The 17308-nt window shown below is 54.3% G+C and overlaps 1 protein-coding gene across 11 annotated transcripts in view; it reads right to left on the bottom strand.

The window, feature by feature from the left end:
* Nucleotides 1-3576: 3576 nt before the first annotated feature.
* Nucleotides 3577-17308, bottom strand: part of DENND2B (DENN domain containing 2B) — a 175179-nt gene continuing 161447 nt past the window's right edge. For 3 of the 11 annotated variants that reach the window (XM_062196541.1, XM_062196543.1, XM_062196539.1), the window contains 9 exons: nt 16951-17028; nt 16270-16410; nt 12077-12225; nt 8688-8865; nt 8374-8415; nt 7451-7562; nt 6674-6913; nt 5066-5152; nt 3585-4417 (listed from right to left, as the gene is read on the bottom strand). In XM_062196541.1, the coding sequence (XP_062052525.1) occupies nt 4383-4417; nt 5066-5152; nt 6674-6913; nt 7451-7562; nt 8374-8415; nt 8688-8865; nt 12077-12225; nt 16270-16410; nt 16951-17028 (1062 nt within the window). In that variant the 3' untranslated portion in view covers nt 3585-4382. Of the gene's footprint in view, nt 4418-5065; nt 5153-6673; nt 6914-7450; nt 7563-8373; nt 8416-8687; nt 8866-12076; nt 12226-16269; nt 16411-16950; nt 17029-17308 lie in introns of all 11 variants that reach the window. The other 8 variants (XM_062196549.1, XM_062196550.1, XM_062196548.1 and 5 more) reach the window with 5 other exon arrangements.

Genomic DNA, 17308 nt, shown 5'->3' with positions numbered 1-17308 from the left:
CGGGTATTGCCCCGCCTCGGCCCGTGGGAACCACTTCCGGAGTGTGCGGCTCTGGTTCCGGGGCATTTTGACCTCCTCCCCGGCCGGAAGCACGACCTGCGCCGTCGCCTGCCTCCCACTTGGCCACTTCCGGGGGAGTGGGCGGGGCTGGCCTCGCGGAAGAGGGCGGGGCTGGCTGTCCCAGACAGAGCGGGCGGTTTGAGTGACAGTGCACTTCAAACCGCTTCAAGGTGGGCTTGGGTGCGGGTGGCGTGGTAAGAGTGTCAATTTTGGGGGCCGGAGGTGTGGCGTAGTGGGCTAAGTCTCCGCCTGCCGCGCCAGAATCCCGTATGGGCACCGGTTCGTGTTCCGGCTGTTCCTCTTCGGGTCCAGCTCTGGGTTGTGGCCTGGGAAAGCAGTGGAAGATGGCGAACTATTTGGGCCCCTGCACCCACGTGGGAGACCCAGAAGAAGCTCCTGGCTCCTGGCTTCGGATGGACTCAGCTCCGGCCATTGAGGCCATCTGGGGAGTGAACCATCGGATGGAAGGCCTCTCTCTCTCTGCCTCTCAAAATCTTTAAAAAGAAGGTGTCAATTATGTGCCAGGGCACCTTAGGCGAAAAAGAAAACGCCTGTACAGGCATAAAGTGTTCTGGGAGGACCTGAGACAAATGGGATTTCCTCTTAGCTTTGGGAGCTGACGGAGATGAAATATGTTTTGGCGTAGTTTGAGTTTCTTGTTTAACCAAATTTATATTCATCATATTAAAAGGCAATATAGGCGGGCGCCGCGGCTCACTAGGCTAATCCTCCGCCTTGCAGTGCCGGCACACCGGGTTCTAGTCCTCGTCGGGGCACCGATTCTGTCCCAGTTGCCCCTCCTCCAGGCCAGCTCTCTGCTATGGCCCGGGAAGCAGTGGAGGATGGCCCAAAGTCCTTGGGCCCTGTACCCCATGGGAGACCAGGAGAAGCACCTGGCTCCTGGCTTCGGATCAGCACGGTGCGCCAGCCGCAGCGCGCTGATCGCGGTGGCCATTGGAGGGTGAACCAACGGCAAAGGAAGACCTTTCTCTCTGTTTCTCACTGTCCACTCTGCCTGTCAAAAAAAAAAAAAGAAAAGAAAAGAAAAAAAAGCAATATAAATGGACCAAAAAGTTTTTAAAGCTTATCAGAAACTTGTTGGCCGGCGCCGTGGCTCAATGGGCTGGTCCTCCGCCTTGCGGCGCCGGCACACCAGGTTCTAGTCCCGCTTGGGGCACCGGATTCTATCCCGGGAAGGCAGTGGAGGATGGCCCAGGTCCTTGGGCCCTGCACCCGCATGGGAGACCAGGAGAAGCACCTCGCTCCTGGCTTCGGATCAGCGAGATGCGCCAGCCGCAGCGGCCATTGGAGGGTGAACCAACGGCAAAAAGGAAGACCTTTCTCTCTATCTCTCTCTCACTATCCACTCTGCCTGTCAAAAAAAAAAAAAAAGCTTATCAGAAACTTGCCAATTCTGAATAGTAGTAGCACAGGGTCCTCATAAAAGATGATTAGGCATGGACTTAAACAATCTTTTGTGCCAAAACGAATTATTTTAATTCCACTTTTTAAGCACCCTCATATTTTAAAGAGAAAGGTTTCAAAATTTAGCAAAAGAGGAATTTACACCTGTATACCCTGTGATCTGGCAGTGTGTCAGTTTTTTTGAGCCACATTAAAAGGTGAGGGGCACATGGGGAGAGAGAGTGAAAGCACCTTTTAGGAACTGTTCATTATTTAGTCCACTTTAGGGACAGGCATTGCACAGTGGATTATGCCACCTTAATTCCTGGCTGCTCTACTTCTGTTCCAGCTTCCTTCTAATGTGCCTGGGAAGGCAGCAGAAGATGGCCCAAGTGCTTCAGTCCCTTCCAGCCATGTGGGAGACCTGGCTGGAGTTCTGGGCTCCTGACTTTGGCCTGGTCCAGACCTGGCTTTGAAGCCATTTAATGAGTGAACTAGCAGATGGACCGTCTCTCTCTCTCTCTGTATGTGTCTCTCACACTGGCTTTCAAACAATTTTTTTTTTTTTTGGACAGGCAGAGTGGATAGTGAGAGAGAGATAGAGAGAAAGGTCTTCCTTTTTGCCGTTGGTTCACCCTCCAATGGCCGCTGCGGCTGGCGCATCTCGCTGATCCGAAGCCAGGAGCCAGGTGCTTCTCCTGGTCTCCCATGCGGGTGCAGGGCCCAAGGACTTGGGCCATCCTCCACTGCCTTCCTGGGCCACAGCAGAGAGCTGGCCTGGAAGAGGGGCAACCGGGACAGAATCCGGCGCCCCAACCGGGACTAGAACCCAGTGTGCCAGCGCCGCAAGGCGGAGGATTAGCCTGTTAAGCCACGGCGCCGGCCACAAATTTTATTTTTTAAAGCCTACTTTTAGAACTTATCATGAAGCCCAAGGATGAGTAAACAGGTATGAATTCTGGATATAACTACACTAAATTCTGAATTTTCTGGTTACAATCTGTCTTCTCTCTCTACCCCAACTAAAAAGCCACATTCAGGGGCCGGCGCGTACACTGCCAGCATTCCATTTGGACGTGGGTTCAAGTCCCGGCTGCTCCACTTCCAATCCAGCTCTCTGCTATGGCCTGAGAAAGCAGCAGAGGATGGCCTAAGTCCTTGGGCCCCTGCGCACATGTGGGAGACCCAGAATAAGCTCCAGGGTTCTGGCTTCAGATTGGCCCAGCTCCGGCCACTGTGGCTGTTTGGGAAGTGAACCAGCGGATGGAAGACGTCTCTCTAACTCTGACACTCTGCCTTTCAAATAAATAAAAAACAAACAAACCCACATTCATATGGCCTCAAAGTCCCTGCCCTCCTATACCCAAAGCGCAGGAGGCTTTTTCAGAGATGACTTCGTCTTCCCAGAAGCCAGACTGCTTTATCAGGGAGTTTGAGGATGGCACTGGCTTCAGTGCGGATGGGGAAAAGAAGTAAATTCAGGATGAAATTATCTGCTGTTTAAACGGGCTAGGGTGGAAGGATAGGCAAACATGACTCCACAGTTGAAATCTTACCTGACCCACTGTCAGTGAAGAGAGTCCCAGCTTAATGCCTTACCTTTGGCAGTTTTTTCAAGGTCTCTGTTCTACCAAAGACCTTACAACCATTATTCTCCACCCTGCTGCTTTCTTACATGAAATGTGGAAGAACTTTCTGTATGCAAACCTAGAGTGCCAATGAAAAATGCTACCCATAGAGTGACATCAAAGAGTCACAGGCAGTGGGGTGAGGGCTCTGACCAAGTCCTGGGGTTGGCAATAGCTGGACTTCACTACACCAAAGTCAGGATACCCAACGATGTCTTAAAGGCTCCAGACGGGGTAGGAAAATGTTCAGATTCACCTAATGATGGAGGAGTTAGAGGGAAAAGAACATTTTTTCCCATCAGTAGAAATATGTTAGAGTCTCAACAGCTGGCTGCTGGAGAGGGAGCTGAACTAGGACAGTGAATACCAGTCATACAGATCAGTCCAGAGAACTCGGTTCAGGGGAGATCAGTGACCCATATGGAAGCAAACCCCCTTAATCAAGTACTCAGTTCCCTGCACGATGGGGCTTCATCCCTGATTGGTCTTTCTCAGCCCATTCCCTGGAGAGAGAACTCTAGAAAATGAGGCCAAAGGACATGTGGGACTCTGGGCCCAAACAACTGTACACTGTTTATTGAGAACACCCGTAGAAGGTGGGAAGGAGGGATGCCCTGTACCGCATCATGGCCACCACTGACCCAGAGCTGGGCCCAGAGAGCACTGGCAGAGCTGGAGGGTGGGCTTCCCATGACTCACTGACCATCTCAGAGGGTGGAGGAACAGAAGGGCCCAAGAGCCTCGGCACTATGCTGCAAATGGAGACTGACTGGCTTCTGCCTTTCAAAACTGAGGGTTAGGAGAGGGGGGCTCCTAGGGGAAAAATAGAAAATCTAAAGACTAAAAAAAAAATTGTCTTCCTGTGCATCACAAGACAGCGCCTGCTCTCCAGGACCCGAGACTGGCAGCGGGGGCCACGGGCAGGCAGGCCAAAGCCTCCAGGAAAGATCAGTGGTTTGGCCGAGACAGTCAGCTGCACATAATTGGCCAGTCACCAGCACCCAGTGACACTTCATCCATGCTCAGGCAGGGCAGGAAAGCACCGGCCCCTTGGGAATAAACAAATATTTACCAGATTCTTTTTGCTTGTTACAAAACAGTTAAGAAAGCTTACAGCAGATTATTTACAAACAGTATCCTGGGATATCGTGGAGGCAGAGGTGGGCTGGCTTGAAGGATGGGGTCTGTGGGGACAGAGTAGCCACAAGCAGCCCCAAGGGTCCTGGGCTGGGCCCTCTCCTCAGGCTGCAGGTTCTGCAAGGCACTGGACTCTGCTACCGGGACAGGAGTTTAATTCTTCTTGTGGAGGAACTTCATTTTGTTGCCTGTGGGCCAGAGGGCAGAAGTGAGAATGCTTCAAATGTCATCTCTTCCAACCTCCCCTTCGGGTCCTTCCTGCAACCCTAACCCTCTCGATAGAAGCCTAAGGACTAGAAAGACTGGATTACAGCTGTGGCAGATCTGATCCAGGGGAGTGAAAGCACTCCAATCAGGGTGCTAAGTTAATCACTGTGTGGCCCTGAGCAAGCCACCTAACCTCTTTGGCCTTAATTTCATTTCAAACTGAGGCATGCTATGATCCAGTGATCTAGCTGGCTGAGCTCCTTGAAGGGCGTGGGGCTTTGCAGGAAGGGCGCTGCTCTGGCGCTGCTACTTTTGTGGACCCCTTATAGTCTGGTGGAAAGCTTAGGGCCCCAACAGCCCTCACATTCCCTTAGGAAGGAATGCACCCACAAAGAGCTGAGCTATGTGAGAATCTGTAGTTCCTCTTTGTTCTGCAATTTGGTAAATATCGTGCTAAATGCCACTGGAGCATTGGCTTGGAACACTGTCTTCACCAAGGGATCTCCTATTCTCTTTACAGCCCCTTTATAAATACCTGCTGGTGCTGACTTGGGGGATTCTGGGACATAGATCCTCTAGCTTCTCCCCTGTTGCTGGCCATCCATCTCATCCGTAACATGGCTACTCACCCAAACCTCGGAGAAACTTATTCATCCCACTCTGCTCAGTGTCTGGGAGTTCCTCCAAATACTGCTCCACTCGCTGCTCAAAGAGGCCTGGGAAAGAGGAGAAGACGAGCAGGTCAGAGGACAGTCACTGGAGGGAGGGAAGGGGAGGCCTCTGACCAGGACCATGGGGCACAGATGCTAAAAGAGGAAAAATCAAGCATCTGGGATTTTACTGTGTTAGAACGTTGTATTAGCATTCATGCTGATGCATCAGAACTGTCGCTGGTGACATCTCACAAGTGTTCGCGCTGAACAGCAGGAAGACCGCCAATGCCCTGCCTCCCAGTGACAGTCCTGAGCCACCTTCAAGTGATGATGCCACTCATCTCAGAGCTGCCCTGACTACACACTTCTGGCTTCTTTAGACCACTTTAAAAAAAAAAAAAAAAAAAACCAGACGAAAACATTTTACTTCAAAGGGAAAGAGACAGGGAGAAAGAGAGAGAGACAGACAGATCTCCCACACACTGGTGCATTCCCCAAATGTCCATAAAAGCCAAAGGCAGAAACGAGGAACTCAATCCAGCTCTCCCACATTGGCGGCAGGGACTCAACACCTGAGCCATCACTGGCTGCCTTGTAGGATGTGCATGAGCAGGAAGTTGCAATTAGAAGTGGAGCCAGGATGCAAACCCAGGCACTCCAATATGGGATGTAGGCATTGCAAGCAGCCTCTTAACCACTATGCCAAATGCCTGTCCCTAGGGTGCTTTATGTTGTTCCAAAAAGATCTGTTACCCAAATGGATAGTATCAGTGGACAGGAGAGATAGCCCTGGGGTTAGACAGATCTTGATGAAATGGAAAAACTAGAGTGAAGCTGATGAAATAGCACGATAATGTAATCATCTGCCTTGAATGGGGATGGCCACCAACTTAGGAGAGCTTGCTCAATCCTCTCCGAGGGACTGCACAACCCCTAGGTTCTCAGAACAACCTGAAATTGCTCAGTCTGGTCCTTTGACTAAGAAGGGCATCTGAGGAGGGGATAGGCAGCCAATGACTCCCGTTCTTGGGCACATGGCACCAGCCTGTGCCCTGCTTTGCGAGAGCATTTATTGGAATAGAAGAAGAAAGACACTCCCTTGGAAGTTTCTATGAGAAGAAAAGGGGTGTTAAGAGGCCTAGCCGGGGCCAGCACTGTGGCGTAGCAGGTAAAGCCGCCGCCTGCAGTGCCGGCATCCTATATGGGCGCTGGTTCAAGTCCCAGCTGCTCCACTTCTGATCCAGCTCTCTGCTGTGGCCTGGAAAAGCAGTAGAAAATGGCCCTGCACCTGCGTGGGAGACCTGAAAGATGCTCCTAGCTTCAGATCGACACAGGTCTGGCCATTGTGGCCAACTGGAGAGTGAACCAGCGGATGGAAGACCTCTCTCTCTCTCTGCCTCTCCTTCTGTTTGTGTGTAACTCTTTCAAATGAATAAATAAATCTTAAAAAAAAAAAAAAAAAAAGAGGCCTGGTCCTCCATGATACCCTGCAGCTTCCATCATAGAGCCCACTTAATCAGGCCTGTGGGTGGCAAAAAAAGTGGAGAAGGCCTGAAGCTCCCCACCTGAGCCCCCTGGCCTTACCCTTTGCACGGCACTTCCTCAGCTCCCTGTCTTGGATGAAGCCAGCAAACATCTGCGACTCCATAAAAACCTCAAGAAAACGCCGGATGCTCTTGGAGGCCACAGACTTGCGGAAGGCCTCGCGCTGAAAGGCCCGCTCCCCCTTCTCACTCTGCGTCAGAAAGAGGGAGTAGTGCCCGACGGTCTCCACGAAGAACCGGATGAACACCTCCGACACCAGCCCATTGAGGGTATTACATTCTGAGAAGGAAAAGAGAATCTCTGAGGTTCAGGTCAAGGGTTTGCAAGGCGTCCCCAGTCCCTGGCAGCATAGCCTCCCTCTTCCCAAGAAAACTTCCTGTCGGCACCGCTCATCTGTTCTTGAAACTCTGACTCTCGTGCTCATGGGCGTGGAACAAGCCCAAGAGCTCCCGGGGCTCGCAAACTCTGAACACAGAAGCTGGCAAATCCCTGCCAGGTGAATGAAACAGAAATCTGAGATCAGGGCCCTACTGTCCCCACATCCCTCACCCAAAGTGATGGACCTGGCCTCCCAGGAAAAGGAGGTGCTCTCCATCTCCCAATGGCCTGAGAGGGAAGATCAGTTAGCAAGAAGGGTCGTAGTGGATGCCACCTTTTGGCTCTTCCTTCCCAAAGCTGGGGTAGGAGTACTAGAGTGAGTTCCCAAACCTGGGCCCTCGGCAGCTAGAGAGGGTCTGGTGCGCAGAAACAAGGCCAGACTGAGAGCAGAAGCTGTCTGGGCCCAGAGCCGACTCCAGCCAGGCACGCCTCCCTCACCATCGTCAGAGTCGCTGTCCGAGTCCTGGGAGATTAGTTCGTTCTTCCTCTCTAGAGCCTGCTCCAGAGCCGCCTGTAACTTCCTAGGTAACAACGTGTCCTCATCATCCATCTGCAGGAGAAATGATGATAACCACAGTGGACATGGATGAGCATTTGCTAGCTGCTAAGTCCTTTTGGAAGCGCTTAAATACATAATCTCATTTCATTCTCCTAATAGCCCTGATACTATTATCAACTTCATTTTAAGATGAGAAAACTGAGGCACAGGTGGCCAGGGCCAGCCAGGGGTTCTTATTCCAACACCCTCATGGAGTCTCCCCAGTGCCTGCACTGCCAGCTCCCCAGAGGCTGTGGCCTGGCCTGTGTCTTGGGGACGAGGTCAGGCTGCCCTTCAACTCAGCACCTTGCACCCCACGGTCCTTAGCTGTGTCAGTGGTGTGTACCCAGAGTCCACTCCCAGAGGCCTGGCACTGGGCTGTGCTCCTCTGCAGAGAGCCAGGAGGATTTCCATGACTGACCGAAGCTTTGGTGGTTGACAACAGTCACTGCCAGGCAGTTGTTTATGTCATCATCCCCCAGCCATGTTCCACGTTTCACGCACATGTTATCAGCATCACTGCTTTAGAGAGGAGAGCCCTGGTTCAGAGAAATTCAGAGACCTGTCCAAGACCACATGGCTCAAAGGTGGCGGGGGCCAGAGGTCAAGTCTGGACTGCCAGGCCAGGTTCTTGCATTCCCACACTGCCTCCCAGAAGCTGACAACGCCAGAGGCTGACAATGCCAACCAGAAGGGCGGATCCTGTTGAAGTGAAGGGTCCTCAGGCCCTGTGGATTCTGTGAGTACGGAACCCAGAGTGTGAAGATGGTGTAGAGCACCTGGGTCTCCTGAGCACCCACCCTAGGGCAGGTGTGCCACTCACCTGTCGGATGAATCGGTCTGATCCCAGATTCACCATCAGTGCCTGAGAAAAGGAGTCATTAGCAGTGAGATTTAGGATATGAGTCCTGCAGTGTCCCCTCCCAGGCCTCCGCACCTCCCAGGTCCCCAGGGCCAGACAGCAAGATTAACCTCCCAGGTTAGCAAGAAAGACCTCCCAGGGAGAGCAGCCCAGAGGCCACAAATACATCCCAGCAGCCTCTCTGCCTTCCCCCACTGCCCTTCCCTCCCAGGATTTCTCTGCCACCCTTCCTCCCCTCTCCACCCCCACCCCCAGCTGGGTCCCAGGCGGCCCACCTCCTCCACAGGTAGCTCCTTCAGTTTGGGCAGGGAGCTGGAGAGCAGGCCGACCAGAAAGGGGGTGGGACAGCACACAATGTCAATCATGGAGGCCGGGAGAACAGGAATGAAGGTGTGCTGCCAGGAGAAGGGGTAGAGCAAGGCCACCACGGCATGGGAACAGCTGGACAGGGTACTGGTGGACAGAGAGAGACACAGCACCTGAACCCAGGCCCAGCACCTCCGGGGAAGAGTGGTCACAGCTTGCTGGGGGCTAAGGACATCCTTGGATGCTAAACCCTCCAGTGCAACAAAAATACCAATGGGGCTCAAGGGGTCCAGGTCAGACCCTGTGGAATGGTGAAGCCCCCAGGTGCCCAGTGCTCAAGGCCTCAAGGACACTCTCACTACCCTGTTTGGGAACTCAACTTACAAACATGAAGGCATGCCACAACACCAGAGCACACAAGGGACTCATTCGCATATCCCCAAGGGCAGCCGGGATGCACAGAGGCCGTGGGGTGGGAGGACCAGCTCAGGGAGCACAGAGGGTGAAATGGGCAGGAGTTGATTCCAAATCCACAGAGGTCATTGCCAACTTCACATTTCACAGCTGGGGTCAGCGATACCCAGGGCTAGCTGGCTCGTAAGTGCCAGAGCTGGAACACACCAGTCTGGCTGTCTCCTGGCCCAGGGTTACTTCTGTTCTGTCCTCTCACTTTCCACTCATTTGTCTCCTAACTGAAAATAGTGCTGAGTGAGGAGGGAGTGCAGAGAGATCAGAAGGTGAGGCGGCCAATACCCTCCTTGTCTGGCTGAGAAGCCCAGCCTATCTGCTCTCTCAGGCTCCAAAGTAGCTGCAGGTCTAGAGGGGGTCACCGGTCTTTTGGTCTGGCTGCTGAGCTGAAGGACCAAGGGGACACAGGGAGAACAACCCCTATAGTGCCAGCCAGGATGGACAGAAGTGGGCGTGTGCCCCCTGTGTGCTGAGGGCTCGCGTGGTGCCAAGGAATGCAGGAGATGTGCCTGCCCTGGCCCCTCAAGTCAGGGGCAGAGTCCAGCCCTCTCTTAGGGCCCATAATACAGCTGAGGGCACAGAGGCACAGAGCCCAGCTCCTTTTCCGGCCTGCCTTTCCTACCGTATGTGTGGGCCCCACCATCAACCATGAAAGCCCTGGGTGCTGCCTGCACAGCTCCAGCAGGGGATTCTCGTGTGTGAGAACACGGGTCCCTTCCATGGCAGAAGAAACCTTCTTTTCTTAAGGGACTTCCGGAGTGTTCCCAAGTTCTTGTCAGCCAGTGCCTCACCTGGCTGTCCTGCCACCTCACAGACACCTGAAATAGTGCTGGGCCTGGACAAGAGACACAGGTGCCCTGGCCCGGATGGCCCCTTCCCAGGGGACAGCAGCTCCCCACACTCCTAGGACAGTGGTCTGAGCAAGACCCTGGGAAGGGCTCTCTGAGTGGGGACACACTACTCTCCACAATCCCTGCCACGGGTCCGAGACTAGGGAGACACAAGCTTGGGACAACTCCTGGAGCAAATGAGTAGGGGGACTAGTCCCTCACCTCCACCACAACCACACACATCCGAACAAGGAGAGAGGGACAAAGGGCTTGTGGAGAACCTCAGACACAAGCCACAGAACCCAGGCTGGCTGGACCCACCCTGGCCCACCCCTCTTGGGTCTCGGGCAGACCCCAGGTAGGAAGCAGAGCTTTTTTAAGAGCCAAGCCTGGCAGAACTCGAATGCTGAGCAGGCCAAGAACAGCAGCCTGGGCTATTTTCCTCCCAGAATGGTCTGGAATGCGCTCAGAGGCAGCTGCAACCACAGGCAACAATGGCTGTATTCACAGCCCCACCGGAGCTGAGTTGGGGATGGGGCGGGGTGGGGGGGTGGCAAAGAAAAGGCTGAGCTGGGAGCGGGCCGGGTGGGACCCCGCTGGAAAATAAACCTGTGGTGCAAGCTCTGTTAGGGGCTTTACTGGCTGACCATTAACGTGGCTGGCAGAGGCAGCAGGCAGGGCCCACGGGGGACGCCACAGCCCAGTAGTGCCAGCTGCTGGGTCCTTTCACTAGGGACTCAAGGAAACATCTAGAACCATGGGACTCAGAGGCACTGAGGCTGTGATGGGAACAAGTGAGGGGCAGCTTCATTCCTGAACCTTGGCCTCTCTGGAAAAGCCAGAAGCTCTGGTGTTATTTCCTTCCTCCTTCCCCCAGGCTGAGGGTAGCCCTGGGCTTCTGCCCCAGTGCCCCATTCGAGCAAACAGGGGTTCACGCCTTGTCCCCACCCCCATACATAAAGAAGGAAATATACCAGGGGATTAAAAAATGACCGCAGGATGAACTAGGAAGAGGACTTTTCCTCTAGTGCCCTCTTCTCTGCAGCTGACACAGCATGGCATGTAGCAGGGAGCTTAACTCCTGTCTAAATGACTGAATTAATTCCACCAAGTTAGAGAACCCGCTGCTTGGGATGGATTCTTGGACAAAGAGAGACGTGTCATCAAGAGCCCGTCTCTCCTTGCCTGTCCCACTCCTCACACAGCCCCCCCCCCCCCCCATTGTTTTTTGAGTTCTCGACTGCCAAGAATAGCTCCAACTTCTTCCATCATTTCTGCCAGGCACCTCACGGCCATTACCAGCCTCCTCAGCACCTCCACTTCTGAAACCATAAATGTAGACATTCAGACGAGCGTTTGTTGTCTGCCTAGCTCTTTTCTTATCCCTCCTAAACCAGCTCCCCAACCGCTCTGGCACCTCCAGTCCCGACATTGTTTTCCCAGCTTGCTGGCCAAGCTTCCTGCAGCTGCACCCTCAACACCCCCTCCTCATCCTTCTTCACCCCTCCCTGAGGGCCCCGGCTCATTCCCATCAGCTGCCTTCTCCCGGCCACACCTGAACTGGTCCCTCGCTGGATGGGTCAGCGCTTCTCAGAGGAACTCATCCTCGACTTTGTCTCTCTTCCCAAACTCTACAGACCACCAAGACGGCCTAGCCTTCCCCTCCAGAGGAAGCACAGCCAGCAGCCAGGAAGCTCAATTTCTTATCTTTTTCCATAGCGAGACACCCACACCTGCACACTTTTGGCTACTGCAAAGGAAGAAGCATCCTTCTCCCTTCAGGCCAAGTCTTCCACTGGGTTCTCAATCCTGCCATCTTGTACAGTGTCAGGCCCTGCGCCCTCAGCCATGCCCTCTGCCCCAGTGTGCCAACCTTTCCCTCTCCCTCTGGTCTTTATCTTTTCACACAAACACACACACACAAACACACACACACACGCAGAAGCATATTCCACACACTAATACCAAGGTATGTGGCACACAGCAGGGCGCGTAACCACTGTTGAATTAATCCATGGGTGTGTCTTCCCCCTCTTCTCCCTTGCCCTGCTGGGCCCTACCTGAGCTTATCTGCCACAAAAATGACCCGTCGCTCCAGCAGCAGCGAGGCAAAGATTCGGATGAGCTGGCGCACGCTGAGGCAGGTAAAAAGGCACTCAAAGTCCACATGCTCCAGCCGGGAGTCCATGGGCCGCCGCAGCTCTAACACCTGCAGGAGAGCCACAGGCAAAGTGGGGCCCTGCACAAAGCATCCAGAGGCTGCTTTCCCTTCCCAGCCCCTGGCCGAGGGTCCCTGTTCTGCCCCACTGTGCAACAGGAGCAAGGCTCTGCTTCTCAGACCGCAGCTCTGCCCCACACCCATTAAACACCAGTTTGGGGGGTAAGCGGGCTACCTGTGACAGTGGGGAGGCTCCCGGAAGAAGCAGCTAAGGGGCCGTCCATCAGATCTCAGGAAGGGGAGGAGAGCCCACCGTTCATGCAGATAAGGAGGAGGAGGGAGCCACACAGCCTCATCTGCAAGGCCCTCCTCACCCTCCTGTCTATCTCCCCAAGCTGACCAGACCCCACAGCTGCCACTGCTCTCCAGGCCACAGGAAGAGCAACATCTCTGCATCCCAGAACTGTATTCCCAGCCATCTCTGGATGGGGAGCACCGCTCATCCTTGTTGCCATGTCCCCTCCCTTTCCTGCTAGCAAAGAGCTTCCTTCCAGAAGTTATGTTTATCCTCCCATCCTGGCCCTTATCTCCATCACCCTAAGTCCTGTACCAGGGACAAAGAAAACACAAGGAAAGGGCTGGCCATTCCTTACTCTTGCCAGGAAGCAGGACTGTCTTTATCAGGGCCAGGCCTAGCTCTCTTCCCTCCAAAGGCTGCTCCCAAGGTCAATGCTATAGCACCAACAGCCACTTCTCTGGGCGCAGTCATGGGGGTGCGAGAATAGCAACCAATCCCAGCGGTGAGAGGAGGAGCTGCAGGCACTCAGGCTGTGTCCAGGCAGCTGTCACTGAGACCTGCTTAGCCCCCTTCCAGCTCCTCAGCATCTGAGAACTGGGCTGAGAAACAAGAACTCTCTCACAGCCCCATCACATCAGATGCTTTGGCCCCACAGCATCTCATTTTCCCTTGGGGTGTAAGTGAAGAAATTCTAACTCCCAGCTCACTATTGATCCCTCTAGGCTCCAGAGAAGCGGCACAATGGGCCCAAAATACTGCATGGCTCTTCCCGAACTGCCTCTCCTGCAGGACAGAGAATACCTGGGAGACTGAGCAACTACCACGATGCTGGGCACACCCCCAGTGAGGTGGACATGGGCTGATGGAATGCCACAGCACTATCACATCAAGGCTTCTGCATCCTCTCTGGGCCCTATCCCCACCGCAGAGGTCACGGGAAGCTTCCTGACCCTTCCTCCTAAGAGCCTGCTGGCAGCCCAACAAGCTCTGCTCTGCAGCACCCAGCCACACACTGCCACTACCCCTCGGGTCCAGCTGCCCGGGGTTAGAGTTCACACAGGCTGCTTGCAGGCCCTGGGCGTCTTCTCATTTACCCGTGCCCTCAAGATCACAGCCCAGTGGGCTCAAGGAGCCGGAACTGTCCAGCCCTGAGGAGGACAGGCCAGAGGAAGGGTGTAGTAGAGACCTGCACAAGGGCTGGGAGGCATTTAGGAAGGGCGGCCAACACGCGGGCTTGGGCAAGCATCCCGGGGCACAAGATGCCTGACTTGATTCCCCAAAGAGAAGAGAGGGCAGTGCCTTCTGAGCAAAGGGAAATGAGGCTCGGGGAGTGCCCGAGTGATGAGAAATGAGGCTGGTGAGGCGGCCGGGGCCAGATCCCGAGGGACTCCCAGGACAGGGGCAGCTGTCCACCTCTATACCACGTGAGGATGGCGAAAAGAGTTACTGAGAAAGGCCCAAGTGGGTCTGCCACTGCCCAGCAAGCCCAGTACACTTCTCTGGGCAGCTCCTCTCCCACTCTTTGCAACAACTGATTTATTTCTGCCTCACTTCTCTGAGAATCTAACTCCTGCCTATTACTCTCAAAGACTAAATTTGTTTTTCTCTCTTGAGACAACCAAAGCGGGGCTGGCACCGTGGCTCACTTGGTTAATCCTCCATCTACGGCACCAGCATCCCACATGGGCGCTGGGTTCTGGTCCCGGTTGCTCCTCTTCCAGTCCAGCTCTCTGCTGTGGCCTGGGAGGGCAGTGGAGAATGGCCCAAGTGCTTGGACCCCTACACCCACATGGGAGACCAGGAAGAAGCACCTGGCTCCTGGCTTCAGATAGGCGCAGCACCGGCCGTAGCAGCCATTTGAGGAGTGAATCAACAGAAGGAAGACCTTTCTCTCTGTCTCTCTCGCTGTCTATAACTCTACCTGCCAAATAATTTAAAAAAAAAAAAAAAGAGAGAGACAACCAAAGCCATCAGATGATGGCCACCACCCTTTCCTTCTCTCCCAACGAGAGTCAGTTCCTCTGTGGAGCCCACCCTGTGTTTTCTCAGTGGCAGTTGACTGCCCCTCCCTCTCCTTCACCTTAAGCTCTTCCTCTGGGGCCATGTCCAGTAGCCATCTTTAGCAAACTTTCCCTGGCTCCATGTTTCCTTCACCTCACGGCCCCCTCCCTGTTTCTGTTCACAGCCAAGGGACCTGAAAGACTGCGACCAGGGCTGTTTCCCCTTCTCACCTGCCTTCACATCTCAACTCACCCCACGAAGGCCCCACCTCCCCTGTCAAGGCAGCCGGCAGTGCCTCAGCCTGACCACTCCTTCTTGAGGCACCTGCTTTCCCTGGCTTCTGAGCATGGGCCCCCGAGGCGGCTGCTACGTCCTCCACTGCAGCGCCTCTGCTTGTGGGGTTCCTCGGGACAGAGGGCTCCCTTCCTTTCCCTACCTACACTTGTGTCTACTAAATACCTCCTCTTAGGTGTCTCAGGGATGTCTCAAACTTAACATGTATAAGGCTGAAGGAGCTTCCTCCTCCTCACCTGCTCCTGCTTCCGGGGCTCCCACCTCAGGAGATGGCTTCATCATTATCCTGCGGCTCAAGCCAGCAAACTGGGAGTCAGCCTTAAAACCGTGGCTACAGTTATTCCCTACCTCCAATCAAACACAAAGTTCTGTCACTCCTAGCTCTAAAATACATCTTCATTCCATCTACTTCTTTTTCCCTTCTGCTATGCCTTCGTCCAAGCTACTGTCATCTCTTGCCTGTGCTACGGCAGCAGTGTCTTAGCCAGTCTCCCTGTTCTTATTCCAAGCCATTTTCTATGAAGCAGCCAGAGCCAGCTTTTAAAAACATGTATCAGATCTTATTGTAACGCTGTTATGAAAAAATCCAAAATCCTTAATTTGGCCCAGCAGGAACACGGTGCCTCGGGCCTTGCCTGCCTCCCCACCCTGCTCCATGTCCTTCCGCGTCTTGGCCTCTTCTCAGTCCCTTGACCAGCACACACACCCTTCCAGCTTTTGCCTTCGCATTCGCTGCTCCCTCCACTGGGAACCATCTTCTCTCCACACTCTCTCAGCCTCCTTCCACCACTTCAACTGGTAAAACGCCTCCTCCTTGGACATTCCCTGTCACTTTCTCAGAGGTCTTCCCTGACCGTCTAGTCTAAAGCAGGTCTCTCAGCACATACTCTTGGGATGGGGGTGGTCCTGTTCCTTTACTTCACTCTTAACACATTCAGGAATTGCCCTTATTCAGAGAGAGAAGTATTTAACGTTAGTGTGCCCCTCTAGACCAGGAGTGGGGAGCGTCTGGCCTGAGGGCCGTGTAAGGCCCATGAAACCATTTGGTCTGGCCCTGCCAAGGCAACTGCAGGTAGGACTTGAAATTCAATTTATCTACAGCAGGCTCATTTTTAAGTTGATAATGTTGTATGGCCCACAGATGAAGTTATAAATATCCACGTGGCCCTTGGCAAAATAAAGGCTCCCCACCGTTGCTCCAAACCCCACAAGAACAGAGCTGGTCCCTCTTTAGCTTTATGACTCTGCCCCAAGGTCTGACACCACCCCTGGTTGTGAGAGGAGCACCTATTCAGAGAGATTTGAGTCAACAAAAGGAAAGCAGGTGGAATGTGGTTTAGTCCAATCAGGAAAGCCCCTTAGAGAAGGAAGAGCTGGCAACATTTCCAGTCCCTGTTGACCAGGTGTGCGGACATGTGGGCGAGGAGGGGGCTGCACTCTGCACCTCCCTGCAACTGGACCCTCAGCAGGCGCCCGAGAGAAGAGGCAGCAGAAATCCCTACCTCATTGCCAGCCCCTGGCAGGAATGTCTTCACTTTGATGGTCTTGCCTGGAGCTGGGAAGGGCGACTCCATGAGACTTCTCATGAAGGGATAGACCAAGGCAGCGGAGATCCCACGCCGGCGCTCCACCTCATCCAGCACCTGTGCCCACCGGCAGCAGCCAAAGAAGGAAGGGCGTCAGGGCGCTGCCTCTCCTCACCTCTTGGGAGAAGAGAGGGCAGCCTAGCGTCTGGTGAGGCTGGGCCAGAGGCTGGGAGATGAGAGGACTGGCTGGCCAGGATCTTCACACCTGAGCAGCACCCCGTGACTGCTTTGCTCCCCAGCTGGCCTGGCTTCAGTCTCCAAAGGCAGAGCAGTCAAGCACAGGAAATATCATCTGAGAGCTCCCCAGGGCACACCTGGCTTCCCCAAGGACCCTGGCTTTGCCCATGGCCAGAGTGGGCCGTGACATGAGCAGACACTGCCAACACAGGAGCTGGGGAAATGCCAGCCAGCCAGCCAGGTAGGGAGCCAGGCTTGGGAACACGGAGGGAAACAGAGCTCACTTGTACTTGCTCTTGCATTCTCTTTCTGCTCGCTCTCACACACAGGTGGTTTTCTCATCTAAGCTGCCTGCAGACTCCTGCGGGAGCTGTCAGCTGATGGGGTGGTGGGGGAGGGAAGCAGGCCAGAGCCTCTTACCTTGGAAAACAAGCCGAAGCAGCCAAGGCGGCTGATGACACAGTACACCTCTGGCAACCGAGGCCCTTTCCCACTTGGCTGGGCCGGGATGGGCGGGAGAGAGAGACAGACACGGAGAAGGCATGATTACCATATCTGGCTCCTTTTCCTTGGGAACTGAGGACTAAGGACTACTCTGCTAGTGGAGGAAGGCTCCAAGCCTCTTCTAAACTCAATCAGGGCCCCAAAGGAAAGGCGCAGGCTTCGACCTCCAGTGGGTCTCCAGCCCAGTTGTCCAGGCCCCTGCAAAGCTCCCCCCACTGGCTTCCCTGTCCTCCCAGGAGAGGGCTGGTAAAAGAAGCAGCAGTCTGACAGAAGC

This window comes from Lepus europaeus, chromosome 7, assembly GCF_033115175.1.
Source record: "Lepus europaeus isolate LE1 chromosome 7, mLepTim1.pri, whole genome shotgun sequence".
Lineage (NCBI taxonomy): Eukaryota > Metazoa > Chordata > Mammalia > Lagomorpha > Leporidae > Lepus > Lepus europaeus.
Note: the sequence above shows the minus strand (reverse complement) of the source record. Positions and strands in the feature narration are given on the sequence as shown.